Source organism: Aulostomus chinensis, chromosome 14, assembly GCF_037954235.1.
Source record: "Aulostomus chinensis isolate RoL2024-O1b breed Wild chromosome 14, RoL_Achi_v1.0, whole genome shotgun sequence".
Taxonomy (NCBI): domain Eukaryota; kingdom Metazoa; phylum Chordata; class Actinopteri; order Syngnathiformes; family Aulostomidae; genus Aulostomus; species Aulostomus chinensis.
This window is the reverse complement of record NC_141333.1, coordinates 646,584-662,531: the sequence shown is the minus strand read 5'-3', so window position 1 is coordinate 662,531 and position 15,948 is coordinate 646,584. Positions and strand designations below refer to the sequence as shown.

The 15,948-nt window shown below is 46.5% G+C and overlaps 2 protein-coding genes across 5 annotated transcripts; one reads left to right on the top strand and one right to left on the bottom strand.

The window, feature by feature from the left end:
* Nucleotides 1-140: 140 nt before the first annotated feature.
* Nucleotides 141-12,425, bottom strand: reep6 (receptor accessory protein 6). 3 transcript variants are annotated; one of them, XM_086224410.1, is made up of 10 exons: nt 12,285-12,425; nt 10,550-11,191; nt 10,021-10,168; nt 9,076-9,184; nt 6,464-6,641; nt 3,834-3,927; nt 3,069-3,207; nt 2,615-2,783; nt 2,402-2,523; nt 1,681-2,203 (listed from the first exon to the last, which is right to left on the bottom strand). In XM_086224410.1, the coding sequence occupies exons 5-10, from the start codon at nt 6,594-6,596 to the stop codon at nt 2,189-2,191; spliced, it is 672 nt and encodes a 223-aa protein (XP_086080536.1). In that variant the 5' UTR covers nt 6,597-6,641; nt 9,076-9,184; nt 10,021-10,168; nt 10,550-11,191; nt 12,285-12,425; the 3' UTR covers nt 1,681-2,188. The 3 variants fall into 3 exon arrangements, with proteins under 3 accessions (XP_086080537.1, XP_086080538.1, XP_086080536.1); XM_086224411.1 differs by lacking the exons at nt 9,076-9,184; nt 10,021-10,168; nt 10,550-11,191; nt 12,285-12,425 and adding an exon at nt 141-1,643 and having other exon boundaries at nt 2,145-2,203; nt 6,464-6,689; XM_086224412.1 differs by lacking the exons at nt 1,681-2,203; nt 9,076-9,184; nt 10,021-10,168; nt 10,550-11,191; nt 12,285-12,425 and adding an exon at nt 141-1,643 and having other exon boundaries at nt 6,464-6,689.
* Nucleotides 9,041-14,246, top strand: LOC147249358 (tetraspanin-33). Of its 2 annotated transcripts, XM_086224408.1 has the most exons (8): nt 9,041-9,164; nt 10,137-10,194; nt 10,537-10,661; nt 10,737-10,811; nt 10,889-10,984; nt 11,075-11,203; nt 12,315-12,476; nt 13,142-14,245. In XM_086224408.1, the coding sequence occupies exons 1-8, from the start codon at nt 9,051-9,053 to the stop codon at nt 13,283-13,285; spliced, it is 903 nt and encodes a 300-aa protein (XP_086080534.1). In that variant the 5' UTR covers nt 9,041-9,050; the 3' UTR covers nt 13,286-14,245. The 2 variants fall into 2 exon arrangements, with proteins under 2 accessions (XP_086080534.1, XP_086080535.1); XM_086224409.1 differs by lacking the exon at nt 10,737-10,811 and having other exon boundaries at nt 13,142-14,246.
* The last annotated feature ends 1,702 nt before the right edge of the window (nt 14,247-15,948 follow it).

The following is a 15,948-nucleotide window of genomic DNA, read 5'->3' as shown; positions in this document are numbered from 1 at the left end:
AAGCAGCTGATGAACACATGAACAGGAGTTTGATCGTAGAAGTGACGTGACTTCAGTCAGGGACAGGATCTGAACAAGACAGGCAGGTCAAAGTTTAAACTTGACCAAGTACTCACAAGCACACAGACAGCAACAGCACATCAGAGGTCCACCGAACGTTTTATTCACATTGACACTCTTGACTCCCTGTCTTAGAAGAATTGTTGAGTACATCAGCATCACTCCAGATTCAACATCATAATTTTATCAAGTTGAATCCCGACATGCTGCACACAGAGACGCAACAGGGAAGACTTGATGAAAAGACATAGAAGTAAATTATTTCATGAAAACCCAAATCTCATTTCTGTAATTTCATCAATAAGAGCTCTGCAGCACTGAAATCAAAATGAGGACACACATTGGTCACTGATGCGAAGCCAACCTGCAGCACTGACTCATCAGGGAACCAGTGTTGAGCATCGGGCGGTGAAGTGGGCGTGGCTCCGTCACGGCTTGATCCATCACCTGTTAACAGGTAGACAAGGGGAAGAGACAACAAGCAACTCCTCGAAACTCCTTCAAGTGAAGATGTTAAACAGTCCCAGGAAACAAATTCAGCGTGTGACTCTGGCCGGGTGGCTCAGAGGCAGAGGGGCCGTCTAGCGACCGAGGGGTCGCTGGTTCCATCCCCACTTCCCCCGGTGACCATGTCCAAGTGTCCTTGAGCAAGATACTGAACCCCTAACTGCTCCTGATGGCCCTGAGACGGACTGGTGACCCGTCCAGGGTGAACCACGCCTCTCAGCCAATGTCGGCTGGGCTAGGCTCCACCCCCCTCCACGACCCTTAATGGATAAGCAGTACAGAAGATGGATGGATGGATAGATGCATGATGACTCTGTGTCTCCAGGCTCTCCCTCTAGAGGAACAAGGTGGTAGTGTGTCGCCGAAGGCTCTCGTCGATCCAAGAGTTCGGCGTCGGCAGCTGGAATTCTTTTTTTGTTGTAGAAGACGTCTCACCTCTTATCCCAGAGGCTTCCTCAGTTCTGAATGAAGGTGAGGAAATCCAGGAATTTGAGCACCAGGGGGATCTCTTGGGGGCTTGGCCAGTGTCATTAGCACCCTCGTCAGCATGCCGGGGGAGCGGCTCGTCGAGAGTCAAAGGCGGTCGTGTGACACAACTGACACCAGCTGGTTCAAGCGCACACAAATCCCCTGTCAGAGGGCTATCCAGTTAGCAGTTAGCTGCAACCCTGTGTGCCATGAATACACCATCAAGTTTCCTCCGTTCTGGACCCTCTGGTACTTCACAAACACTCTGAATAAACTAACGGTGCTACTTTGAGATGGACGACATGTTTGTTTTAGCAGGTCTCTAAATTTTCTGTCCTCCAGTAAAGCAGAACTTACAATAAATGCAAGAAAGAGGAGCTGCTTCTGTCAGGTGCATCGCACCGATAAAATATCCCACCAATTCCCCAAATCCCAGAAATGATGCTGATCAGAACACCAACAGCTGGCTGGGTGATTCTACTACCAAAGTTACATTTAATCATGTTACAGTTCGACGAATAAAAGGAACGTGTCCTGTACAGAGGACAGCAGTCGCCGACAGGAGGTCTCTTCCTCGCTGAAGCTCCGCCCCAGGGTTACCGACAGCGCTGAAAACACCAGACACAAGTTTAGAAAACAGGTCAGAAAACCCTTCGAAGGAAGTGCCACCCTCTCCCCTGCAGTGACTCCACTTCATTTACTCAAAAGTCACGTTTTGGCATTAATTATAAAATGGTCCTGTAGGTAGGAACTAACGGCCCCAGCGACCCTGAACATGTCACATTAGACGTAAATGAAAAAACAGAACGTTTATTAAATAATCAAAAAAACATATCTACACACACACACACGTACAGATGCTATACATATATGTATCTAGACATATATACATATGTCTAGATACATATAGACAAGTACGTCTATCTTTATATGTTTATATGTGTGTGTATATCCATGAATATATGTCTATCATATGTAGATAGACATATACATAAACACACACACACGTGTGTGTGTGTGTGTGTGTGTGTGTGTGTGTGGTCAGGTAGGTGGTGAGTCCACTGGTGTGGTGGTTTTCGAGGTCAGGGTCAGTGAAGCAGCCTTAACACCTCTAAGACGGAGACTCCCAGCGTGGCGCCACTCCCCGTTGAGGCTAACCCAGGAAAGGCTGCAGGGCGACACAAACTGTTGTCACTACAACAAACCACTGTTGTGGACTCTGGAACATCTCCACAACTCCAGGTTGCTGTTTTGTTTGACACATTTCCAACTTTTAGAACAACAATAATAAGCCTCCTGATAAGGTCCCAGAAGGTCCTGCACACACCAGTGCTTCAGCTCACTGGGTTCAGTGGTTTATACGTACCGGTTTCTCCTCCCTCGGCTCAGGCGGCGCAACTTCAGCTGCTGATGAACTTGGCAAAGGTTTAGCTTCAGGCTGAGGAGCCGGCGTCACCAGAGCCTTATTCTTCACCAAAGTGGACAGAACTGAGCACAACAGAGTGGAAAAGGACCAGTCAATTTAACTGGTCTGTAGTGGTGTGGAAGTGGTCCCTCCTGATGCAGAACAGGTCTGTACCTTCTCTGGTGAGATTCTCGGCGGCGCTCATGGCCTTCCCGCTCAGGTCACTGACCATGTTGTCTACCGTGGCCTCGTGGCGTAGGAAGATGGGCCGAACTACTCGGTTGTAGATGACCTGGGAACCGTTCCATGACATCGGTGCCATGCACCACAACAGGAAGAGACACTAGAACCACAGACATGCTGGATGTGGATCAGTGGATCAACAATGAGTCCAAACTAATGGATGCTGACACAACTCTCGCTTTGACCCTCCAGAGGTCAGATGGCTCTCAGTCGTGCCCCATCACCCCATAGTCCCACAGCACCTCCCTCAATACCCCCGGACCCTGATCACAAGACCTCTCCAAGTCCACAAAGCACACATTTAGCCAGTCTGTTGATTTAATCACAAGTCAGTGAACACATACAGGTAACGGTCAAAATGGTGGGCGGCTCTTCATTGTCTCACCTTAAAAGCGTAGTAGAACGGGAACCAGTAGAGGAAAATGTCAGAGAAGAACTCGCCCAGGCTGAAGACGCCGTACACCACCCAGTATGTCAGCCATTTTGTGTCATCTTCTTTATTCAAACTTTCAATGGCTTTGATTCTGTGGAAGAAACAACTTGTCAGACCGTGTTCTCCCCCGTTGACGGGGAAGATCCAAGCCACTCAGCAGGTCAGCACTGCTTCATACCTGGGACCAAAAACTACAAAACTACCTCACACCTGACATGACCACTTCCTGCTTGACTACAAACACACCTCATCCCTGACATGACCACTTCCTGCTGGACTACAAAAACTACCTCACACCTGACATGACTACTTCCTGCTTGACTACAAACACACCTCATCCCTGACATGACCACTTCCTGCTGGACTACAAAACATACCTCACACCTGACATGACCACGTCCTACTGGACTCCAAACATACCTCTTATCTGATATGACCACTTCCTGCTGGACTACAAAACATACCCTAACACCTGACATGACTCCTTCCTACTGGACAATAAAAGTACCTCACACCTGACATGACCACTTCCTGCTGGACTACAAAACTACCTCACACATGTCAAGACCACTTCCTGCTGGACTACAAATATGGACTGACTGGTCTCATGCCACACAGCTCTCCGGGAGGTGTCTTCGAGGGTTGCTAGAGTTACAGACCTCAGTTTCATTGTCAAGTGAATCAAATACTCGCGGCATCAAAAGAGGAATCACTCACGAGTAATAAGCTGGATACACAAAACCAATCAGGTTGCAGACAAGGGAGGCGCCATATCCGTACACCAGGTAGAGTCCTGTCAGGGAGACGGCACCTGCAGACACAAGACACATGATCATGACCACAAAACCTTGTGTATGTGAGGTCTGGGACCATTCACGGTCCTCTCCGGCCTCCCAGGGGGGTTCAAGACTTCAGAAACATTTTAACTCATAAGGTTGTAAATATCAATCCCTAAAACGGAAATCCAGTACATCACATTTACAGAAACCAGTAAGTCTTTGTTGACTGTCAGGACAAAGTTTTGTTGCTTCACCTCAAAACACCAGGGTTCGAATGTGACATCAGGGACACAAAACATCTCATCTGAAATTTGCATGATTAAGAACAACAGGGAAGTTCGGTTCATATTTTCCAGAAACTGATAAGTTTGATCTACTTGTGATATTCAGAGTGAAGATACAGTCGGAGAGGAAGCGCCCAGTCGGTCTCTGCTGGTCGGTTCTTCAGTCAGCAGAGCAGCAATAAATCAACAGAAAATGTGAAAAGTTACAGGAAAACAAACGAGGATTGTAAGAAACAAAACGCCGCCTGAACAACAGAACGGATTATTAACACGACAGAAACGCTATTTTGGAAGGTCTGAGCAGTGAGGTCGTACCTGGGATCAGCCTCACCGGCGAGTCACACATGGACGCTGCTGGCCGTCTCTGATCAATCTGATCTAACTGGAGACACGCTGAGCTCCACCAGGCACCGGTGACATCATCGCTGACATCACCACAGACGCCACATCCCTGCCCTGCTTCTAACACACTGCCTCATTCACCACTCCACTTCATTCATATTTGTATCTGCAGTCTGTTTTCCTCCATCGTTTTCTTTTAATCTATCAAACTTTATTAGCATCAGGTCAGACAGCAAATTGATACCCTGTGAGAATAATGGAGACGATGAAGTAATGAAATAGAGTGAAGTAAAACAAAAATGCAAATGGAATTCAGTGGAAAGGTTGGTCCTCGTTCACCGCCGCGTCGGGTCTGAACGAGCTCGGAGGCCAAACACCACAGCGTGCAGAATTATTCAGCATCTCTTGAATTTGTGATTTTATGCAAAAAATTTGATGAAAAATAGAAGTTTCCTCAAGTCATCGATGGAAGTAGTTGCTTCAGCATTCAGTTACAGTATGGCGAGTGTAATTCAAGGGGCGGAGCCACAGGATGGGATGTCCCAAACCCCAAGACAAAGATTTCCTGAATTGAAGTCCATCCATCCATCGTCATCTTCCTCTTATTCCTCACTAGTAAGGGTCACGGAGGGGTGGAGCCTATCCCAGCATCTACGGGCGAGAGGCGGGGTTCACCCTGGACAGGTCGCCAGTCCATCGCAGGGCCAACACACAGAGACGAACAACCATTCACACTCACATTCACACCTACGGTCAATTTAGAGTCTGGATTAACCTGGTCCCTCTTGATGTCTTTGGACTGTGGAGGAAGCTGGAGTACCAGAGAGAACCCAGCAGGAACAGGGAGAACATGGAGACTCACACAGAAAGACCCCGCGCCCGAGCCGGGACTCGAACCCGGAACCTTCTTGCTGTGAGGCCACAGTGCTGACCACTGCTCCACCGTGCAGCCCCTGAATTGAAATATAAAATCTAATTGAAATATGTCAAACTTCTATTGTAGAGTTTCTCTCTCTGTCACACACATGCGCGCGCACACACACACACACGGACACACGCAAGCATACACACACACGCACGCACACACACACACACACGCACACACATGCAAGCATACACACACACACGCAAGCATAACACACACGCACGCACGCACACACACACACACACACGCAAGCATAACACACACACGCACGCACATGCAAGCATACACACACACGCAAGCATAACACACACACGCACGCACATGCAAGCATACACACACACACATGCAAGCATACACACACACATGCAAACATACACACACACACACGCAAGCATAACACACACACGCACGCACATGCATACATACACACACACGCACACATACACACACACACACACACACATGCAAGCATACACACACACGCAAGCATACACACACACACACATGCAAGCATACACACGCACACATACCCTTTCTCAATCAGGTAGGCGGGGCTTCCTGGGAGGAGGTCGTCTCATGGATGTGTCAGTCTAACAGTTGTGTTCCTTCAGACTCCTCATTTTCCAGTTGAGCACTGATTGTCAGGAGTGTTTCATTACTTTGTCTGCTACTTTCCTGATAATTGGCTCCTGGCTCCTCCCCCACATTTTCCAAAGAAATCAAGATAATTTGATCAAACACACGCGATTGTCAATTGACCAACAGATCATGAAATTACCAAAGAAAGAAAACAAAAAACCTGGCGTTTCCAAACATCCTGAGTTATGGGGCCAAGATCTGAACCCTGCTTGGTGTTGTGTTCTCCGTGGGGACGTGGGGGTGTCAGCAGGACACTGGTCACCCGTGTTGACGCAGCAGCTGCAGCCGCCATGTGGCCTCAAGCTCAGCCGATTAACTGAATCCTCTTCTGAGTTTCCTTGACATGCAACAACACACCCGGACACCGAGCTCACCTACCCGCCGCTATGATCTTCTTCTTGATACCCGTTCTCTCCTCCAGCTGCCCCAGGAAGTCCGTCACCACGTTCTTCTCATTTAGAAACTTTTCTGCCCGTTCTCTGACGGAGGAGAAGATGCTCAGCAGGCCCATGTCCTTGATAGGGTCTTCAAGAACCAGAAGAAAAAGGAAGACAACCTGGGAGGACAGGAGGAGTCTCTGAGTGGAGTGGTTAATCCTCCCCTGTCCATCTGCTGAGATGAGAGGGAGGGAGGGAGGGAGGGAGAGCTAGTCCACGACCAGGACCACATTTCCAAATTGTTTGAAAACAGCACCACTTGGAGGCCTGGATGACTACAAAAGTACAAACAAGGCATTTAATTTAGGTGGAATGAACCTTTAAAATCAAATGATGTATTTGGGTGGAATAAACATTTAAGGGCATGAGAGAAACCAATCTAAAATAATAACAAGAAAAAATACATCCACAGAACTCTTAAGAATTTGCAGATTTAAAGTCTAAATTCACCTGAAAAATATTATTGTGGTGGACTAGTTCTTAAAAAAGGTTGCTAAAATTTGGAAACGCTGTTGAGGGCGTGAACAGGCTGGTATCAGGTGAATCAGGTGACTCAGGTGAATCAGGTGACTCAGGTGACTCAGGTGACTCAGGTGTATCAGGTGAATCAGGTGTATCAGGTGAATCAGGTGTACCAGGTGAATCAGGTGTACCAGATAAATCAGGTGTATCAGGTGAATCAGGTGAATCACGTGTATCAGGTGAATCAGGTGTATCAGGTGACTCAGGTGTATCAGGTGAATCAGGTGTATCAGGTGTATCAGGTGTATCTGGTGTACCAGGTGACTCAGGTGACTCAGGTGAATCAGGTGTACCAGTTGAATCAGGTGAATCAGGAGACTCAGGTGTATCAGGTGAATCAGGTCTATCTGGTGTATCAGGTGTATCAGGTGAATCAGGTGTATCAGGTGACTCAGGTGTATCAGGTGTACCAGGTGAATCAGGTGTATCAGGTGACTCAGGTGTATCAGGTGAATCAGATGTACCAGGTGAATCAGATGTATCAGGTGTATCTGGTGTATCAGGTGTATCAGGTGAATCAGGTGTACCAGATAAATCAGGTGTATCAGGTGAATCAGGTGTATCAGATGTATCAGATGTATCAGGTGAGTCAGGTGAGTCAGGTGTATCAGGTGAATCAGGTGTATCAGGTGTATCAGGTGTATCAGGTGAATCAGGTGTATCAGGTGAATCAGGTGTACCAGGTGAATCGGGTGTATCAGGTGAATCAGGTGTATCTGGTGTATCACGTGAATCAGGTGTATCAGGTGAATCAGGTGTATCACGTGAATCAGGTGTATCAGGTGAATCAGGTGTACCAGGTGAATCAGGTGTACCAGGTGAATCAGGTGTACCAGGTGAATCGGGTGTATCAGGTGAATCAGGTGTATCTGGTGTATCACGTGAATCAGGTGTATCTGGTGTATCACGTGAATCAGGTGAATCAGGTGAATCAGGTGACTCTCTGCCAGGTCACCAACCAGGAGCTCAGGAGCTGCTGGTGCTGATTACCCAAAGAAACGTGGGGCTTCGTTCCGTTAGCACCTCAAATGCTGTCGGAACAACAATGCAACAAGACGAGGGTTGATACTGAAAAGGGATGAGGGTCAAAACTGACTAGGGTCGATAGTGGCGAGCATCAATACTGGTCCAGCAGTTCTGCGCTGGAGGACCAGAAGGGCTGAACACCCATGTTGAGCGGGCCACTTTCTGATGGGCAGCTAAGCTAACGGTTGCTAAAAAAAAATAGCAATGGCCTAAGTTAGCAACTTTAGCCTCTGACAGGTTCATGTTGTAACTGTTAGGGTGGGACATCATCACCATGGTGACAAAATTGACGACATGACTCATTCGCCCTAATCCACCTCTGACAACATGTGGTTAGTTGAGTCAACCTGGTAACCAGGAGACTAGATTAGTGCAGCCTGAAGGAGGGAGACCCCTGCTGGCTGGGAGGTGGACATGTTGAACGCTGCACCTTACAAGATAAAAGTCACTTTTGGGTGGAAAAACCTTTAAAACAAAATATGGTGATTAACTAATTATGTCTGTAAATTTTTGGCTCTAAAGAAAAAAAATACAGGTTTGAGATTAAAAATCCCAACATTATCATCTCAAGAAAATGTGAAATAAGTGTCAACAGTAGTACTACAAAAATAAAAATATTCCTCTTGAATACTTGAGAGCTGGATAAACTAACCCGCAGTACTTCCAGGGCCAGCTTGTGGGATGTACCAGATGCTCAACCAAATAAAATTCATGCACATTACATTGCAACTAACTACATATTGTAAAACAGTGGTTCTCAAAGTAGGGTTCGGGTCCCTTCCGTGACAGACAGCAAAATAGAGCATAAAAACGACTTCAGCTATGAAGTCATCTCACTAGGGGGCACTGTCATGAGAGACTTCAGCTTCAGATATGCGTCTTGGCCTCTAGGCTGCACTGCAGGACTCAAGGCAGCTCTGATAACAAGCTGAGGGGAGGAGCCTGGCAGGAATGTAGTGTGCAGGCTGCCACATGCCCCCATGCAGGTAAGAACCCTCCACTCACCTGGACAGAGCAGCAGAACCCTGCTAGAGGACATGAGAGGGTACCGAGGCGTCAAATACTCGCTGTTCTTCTCCTGCTACGTCTTCTGGGTGAGTTCCACTTTATTGATCTGTTTGAGGAGGGATAATAGAACAGATCAAGTTCTGGTTCACTAAACACATTCCAGAATTTAGTTGGAGTGGAAAGGATTTCATCATCAGTCACATGACAGTTAGAAGGAAACTATAGTCTGAGAGCTGCTAATTATCAGTTAATAAATGGTTTATAACTCATTTATGAAGTCCTCTCATGTAGAAACAATGTATTTGTAAAAATATTTTAAAGTCCCAATCTGTGTGTAACTGTCGTATAGTAAAATGTAAAGATGTTTTAACTGTTTAGTTACTGACTGTAAATCAACATTTGTTGATTGGATTTGAAGTGTCTTTACTCTAATAAAACATGGCAGTTGTGGTTAATAATATTAACAAAAAGTAAAATCTCTGAGCTGCAGCGGGAATCTTTTGTCTCCCCCTTCTGGCAGCTGCTTTAATTACAAAAATACTGTTGATGATTTGCACCAGCAGGTGGCGTCTTCTCTGCAACAGAGACTGGGGTTTAGTGTTCAGACAAAACTGAAAACAAATCTTCAGGTCAAAGTTCATGCTGGGGGGGGTTGTGCAAGACACCAGACTAATAATAATATAATCTGAGTATTATTATTAGTATTATCATGGGTGGAAAGTAACTAATTACATTTACACACATTACTGTGACGGAGTAGTTCTGTATGTGCTGGTACTTTCTGAAGTAGTTTTTAAAATCTGTCATTTTACTTTTACTTCAGTAGGGTGGTGAAGTATTTCTGTTTGAAGTACTGTTCCTTGCTATGTTTTAAACCACATCAATCACTGAGAAAAACAAAATGTAGCCATCAACAAAAATCTCAAGGAAAATAGTCCTGGCCTGGAAGCAGCTGCAGTGGATGATGGGTAGGAGAGCACAGTGCCCCAGGTCACGGTTCAGTTCTGGATGGTTCAGGTTCTGTAGATCCAGTGTTGTGTGTCTGTCTGACTTCCCAGGTTGTGAGCGCCACATTCATCGCAGTGGGAATCTACGCCAAAATCGCCAAGGAGAAAGGTCGGAACCAATAACTAGCTCTGGTCCTAAAGACGGCACTTGAGTTGAGTAAACCAGGGACCCTGGACCGTTACTTCATTGATACACAACTGTACATTGATGTTAGGAGGAATTAGGTTCAGGTAGATTGTGGTGAAATGAGGTGATACTACAGTCTACTACTACAGTCAGTAATACTTGAGTTGGGTAAATTACTCATGTACACTTGGTTAGTTTACAGTATAGAACTTACTTCTGATGGGCAGTTGCAGATGGATGGATGATTAAAATTTGATAAATGAAGCAGCTGTTTTTTGCTGTGTTTTTGTGTGTGTGTGTGCGCGCATGCACACGTGTGTGCAGATGTGGTCGATACCCTCACTGTGGATCCTGCGCTGCTCCTGATCATCGTGGGCTCTGTAATGTTCCTCATCACTTTCCTGGGATGCTTTGGGGCGCTGCGTAACGCCACCTGCCTACTGAGAATGGTATGACATCACCAATTAGCTGATTTCTTCGGTTCAGTCCAGGTGTGTCCTGGAGGTATTTACGCTGTGTTTCAGTTTCTGGGGATCCTGGCCACCATCCTCCTCCTGCAGATTGCCGCCGGCGTCCTGGGATACCTCTTCACTGACGTGGTAATGTTGCTGCTGAAACGCCACTGAGAGTATTTATCCTGACGTCTGTTTCACATTGATCATGTGGCTGGAATCAGGTGATGGAGAGGACGGAGAGGCTGATGATACGAGCTGTTGTCCGCTACAGGGAAGACCAGGACCTGGAGAACGCCATCGACTTCATCCAGAAGAAGGTGAAGGAGGTACCCTGGCGTCAACCGTCAGGTGACTGATGATGATGACGATTGTGTGGCGTGTTGGTAGTCAGCTTTTCAGTATTTCAGTTCCAGTGCTGCGGTGTCCAGAGCTACCAGGACTGGTCCCAGAACATTTACTTCCAGTGTTCAGACACCAACCCAAGTCTGGAGGCCTGTGGAGTTCCGTTCTCCTGCTGCGTCGACCTGCAGAACCAGGTCAGAAACACAATGGGTGTATTACACCTCATAAATACACAACCAAGAGTAAAACAACTGCATTCCTGAGGGGATTCTGGCTGGAACAGGAACAGAACCCAGGCTCATTAATTTGTTGAGTGTAAAATGCCAGGTAATAACACCTTCTCAAGGGTGTTGACAGTATTCAAGTTAGGCTTTAAACGATGAATTTTCAGTTGATTGACTAATAGATTTATCAACTAATTGCTGATGTGGCGTTTTTTTGCTTGATGCTTCTGCTAAATTGTTGGTTGGACTCAAATCAACCAAAATCTGTTCAATCTCAAAGGTTTATGAGTGACCCTGAATTACAACGTGATGAAACAACGAACGCGAGAGTATCGTCTGCATATTTAGAAATATTACTGCTACTATCTCCCTCAGGCGAGTGATCATGTGAACAAATGACCTTCAGCAACATAGATTTGATGAATTATATGAAGAAATCAAATCTGATAACAATGAAAAGATTAAGGTTAAAATTGTAGTTAATTTCCACAAAGATTAATGGTACAATGACATCTGTGAGCCACAGTAAAGCCACCAGGGAAATACTATAAACTAACTCTTATGCTACTTCATATTCTCAATTGAAGTAAAATAATGCAGTATTCAAAAGCCTGAAATGATGTGTGAGATATTTCATAAAACCCAGCAGTTAGCTGAGGGAATGTGCTGACCTGATTAACTGCAGCTAAGCTAACGGTGGGCATCTGGAGAGAGACGTGTCTCTATCTGCTCGTCGGCACCCACCAATGATGGGCTCTCAGAGGATTCCTCAAAAAGTTGTTGCATTCCTCTGAATCCTTGTTTTTTCTATGTTTATAGTAAATCTGCCATTCTGAGGTCATTTTTTTGCCCATTAACTTCCCGCCATCGTTCACACCAGTGTGTGTGAGAATCCTTGGGTCAACGCTACCATGACCATGACAAAGGCTTCAGGAGTCTGGAGCAGGTTTTGGTCAGGGGACCTGTAGGAATGCTGCACAATCTCTGAAGCGTCTCAATGGAACTCTTATTTTGCCAGATGTTTCTGGAGGTGCGAGAGGACGCACATTACCTGTTGACCTCAGGTGTGTTTGTCCTGCAGACGGTCCTCAACACCATGTGTGGTTATGGGATGCAGCAGCTGGGGCAGCGCTTGGCTGGCCAGGATGTCTTCACTGTCGGCTGCCTGGAGAAGATCATCCGCTGGGCCAAGAACAACCTGCTGCTGGTGGGCGGGCTGACGGCTGGCCTGCTGCTGCTGGAGGTGACGCAAGCTCGCAGTCCAACGTGCCGTCTGGCTGTCACTTTGTAGATAAGTCAAGTTGGTTGTTATGACACACTTTTAGGCACCAAAACACTTCGGTCAAATGCCATTTCATATTTTTACCCCTCATCCCTCCGACCACGAGTCGCGGCCCGCAGACTGCAAGCTCGCTGCAAGGCTTCACTTCCATACCGTTAAAGTTGGGTGAATGCAGCATGAAAATATGTTTAAATGTGGTATTTTGTTTTTTTACAAACTAGTAATAAAATAACATTAGATAGCCAATGTTACCAAGATACCAGCAAAGCCAAGTTATTGGCAATTATCCTTTCTTTTCTTTCTTTTCTTCAATCAAAAAACACCAAAACTTCCTCACAGGACCACAACTCAGCAGTTATTGTCATTTTTACATTGTTTTTAACAGAGGAGCTCCAACAGTTGGGGTTTCTTTGGTTGTTTGCGCTTCTGTCTTGCTGGCGATTCCCAAGACATTCTGGAAATTTCTCATGCCCCTCTGTTTAAAGTGTGCCTCTAAAAATCTTGAGTTGAAGGGTGATGTAGCCCAGCACGCCACCCTACGGGGTACCTGGGGCCTAACGAAGGGTCAGGGTGGGGTCTGACACCGGGACCCCGTGATCTAACGGTGGCTGTGTTTTGTGTGGCAGATCTGTATGATGTGCCTGGCGGCTGCTCAGATCTCTTGGATTAAGAAAGTCCAGCGACAGAAGCAAGAACAAGCAGCCAGAAGCAAGCCAGACAGGAAGGACAGCTACTGGCTTCCCGCATTTGCCGACTTTGATGATGAATGACACAAGACGGTTTCTGGACTCGCGTGAGAAATATTTGGTGACTCTGATGAAACAAAGCAACATGCTTGGCACCGTGATGACATCTGAGCTGTCAAACAAGTCCAACGCCGTGTCAGAACTACCTCAAGTATTGTTCCAATACAGGAACGTCTGCCACAGACAGTTGTTGTTTACTTTGATGCCTCCACCTCGGAGTTCTCTTGTTGGTATCAAATTCAATTTAATCGTCTTCACAAAAATCCTCCTTCGCAACAACACAGACCACAACTTTCCGTCAGCAGACACTTTGTCCATCGACTGGTTTTAATAAAGATTTTACAAATCCTGATTTGGGAAAGGACATGTCGAGTTACTGACATGCCCAGATTCATGTCAGAATCGTTAAAACCCCTAATTAACCAGCACGCACGCCTCCACCCCAGCCAGATGATGTCATCAGTTCAGTCCCACAATCTATGTCATTGTTCTTCAGCTGGACAGGGGCTGCTGGGGGCTCGACGAGCTGCAGCCAGATCCCATCAGGCAGGAACACTGGTCTTACTCACGCTGTCACGCCAGGAAACTTATAAGTCAGTTTCAATCCAACGAGCATCCACAGCATTTCATTTCCAAAATGATTTTAGTAAATATGTGAAAAAAAGGAACAAGAGACTTCACTGTCCACAGACAGGAATGGCTGCTAAGACCTGCAGAGACCCAAATGTACCACAAACATCCACCAGGACTCAAAGATGAAGAGTTTGGTGGTCAAAGGTCAAAGGTCACTGTGACACACACAAAGAGGCACACAACTGCAATTCGGTACTTCTACTGTCTAAAGTTTGGCTGTCCAGACTGCCCAGCACTTACCTGGTACCTCTGATCACTTCATCCTCTCTGAATTCATGTGTTCAGCTCTACTCTCTGAGCTCTGGCCTCCAAATATGAATAAACTCTGTTGAGTCACTTGACGCTGCCTGTTATTTTCTATATGAACATGTGAGGGAAACCACCCATGGTCAGTCTACCCAGGCTGCTGCTGCCCCCTACAGCCTGGAAATTTAATAACAGCCCACAATAGCCAATTTTGCCATGAAATCCAAGTTCCTCTTGGAACCCTCCTGCCTGTCAGCCTGCCTGCAAAGTTTTAACAACATGTTTTTGGAGGTTTTAGGAGTTCCACGATGGTGTGCTGGTGAGGACAGTCTTTCTGTCTTTGAGAAAGTGAAGCTAGCAGCCGGGAGAAGCGAGACCCCCCGGTAAAGCTGGCTAATCTCCCTTGTTCATTAAATCGTTACTGTGACTGTAATCTGTGGTGGAGGATTAGCAGTGAGCCACCTGTGGCTGCGTGTCATCTCCAGGCTTGAATCCCGTGCAGCCTCACGCTCATGGTCTTGGATTAATCAGCCTGTGGTTAAATATAGACATTTGAAAAGATGTTGGAGGCTGAGGCTTCCGACTGCACGGGACTCCAAAAGGTTTTAAGGATGAGGATCGAGTTCATTTCAACATGGCTCCTATTTACTTTTCAATAATAAAAAGTACTCACTGAGATCTGGGAATATCCCAGTGCAACAGGAAACGTGAGCAGAAGCTGAAATGAAGGACATCAGCAGCTGAGCTGGAGACAAGGACAAGATACCATTCAGCAGAGACGTCATCATATTGTAGCTGCTGATTAAATCACAGCCTACATAGACCTTTGTGTATACATGTGACAGTATCACATTGTTCTAGTATGCATTTGTAGTCAGGACGGGGTTAGCCTAGCTTAGCATCGAAACTGTCAGTTTATTCATGTCCAGACACAGTTGGTTTTCTTACACCGACTTTATCCAGGAGCTCTCAGTTCACGTGTGAAGCTGTGGACTCGGGTAGAAGCCTCCTCCACTGCCGTAACGCCCTGCTTGAATAAACAGCAACAGTGTCGTGAAGCAGAGTGCATCAACACTCCATTACTCCGACACATACGACAGGGTCACATTGTTCTCCTTACACTTGTAGTCGTGTTGGAAAATTCTGAATGCATTCTCATGATTACATGAACAGGAAGAGCTCCTGTCACGCTTTGCCACATTTTTAATGTAGCATTTATTGTTTGCTGCAGCTTGCACGTCAGATTAGAAGGCGCCACACTCCCTCACTCACCTGCTCTGAACCACTTAGAGCCGATTTGGCTACACATCTGGAAAGATACTGATACACGACAAGGATGCGCTCCCCCTGCGCAGGTGAAGCCAAGAGAGTGGAAAAGACTGTGTGACCCAGAAATCGGGGCCTCTTCCATTCCAGCCTTGAGGCGGTTGGACTGAAGTCACAGCGCTGACTCAGCATCTATTCTCTGTATGCCAAAATAAATGTTACTGGACAAGAGAAGCTGATGAGTGTTTTGTTAACCTCTCCACTGAGGTACAACCATCCTGGGCACAAGGAGAGGCAATAATTCCTCCTTCAACATCAGGACGTGGTTAGCCTAGCTTAGCATCAATAACGCTGTCAGTTGATTCAGTAGCAGCTGAAATGTAACAACACGTATGAGACGGTTGCTGGCAGGGGCTTCAATCAATCCATCCATCCGGGATGGAAGCAGGAGTACCGGAGAGAACCCATGCTGGCACAGGGAGAACATGCAGACTCCACCCAGAAAGACCCTGTGCTCTCGCCGGGGCTCCACCCACACACAG

Coding starts and splice junctions, on each gene's coding strand:
- reep6 (XM_086224410.1), bottom strand. CDS start 6,596: ATGGGCCTGCTGAGCATCTTCTCCTCCGTCAGAGAACGGGCAGAAAAG. Junction 3,928..6,463: donor GAAGAAGATCATAGCGGCGG/GTAGGTGAGCTC, acceptor TTGTGTCTGCAG/GTGCCGTCTCCCTGACAGGA. Junction 2,784..3,068: donor CGTTCTACTACGCTTTTAAG/GTGAGACAATGA, acceptor CTGTGGTTCTAG/TGTCTCTTCCTGTTGTGGTG.
- LOC147249358 (XM_086224408.1), top strand. CDS start 9,051: ATGCAGGTAAGAACCCTCCACTCACCTGGACAGAGCAGCAGAACCCTG. Junction 10,195..10,536: donor CAAAATCGCCAAGGAGAAAG/GTCGGAACCAAT, acceptor ACGTGTGTGCAG/ATGTGGTCGATACCCTCACT. Junction 12,477..13,141: donor CTGGCCTGCTGCTGCTGGAG/GTGACGCAAGCT, acceptor TTTGTGTGGCAG/ATCTGTATGATGTGCCTGGC.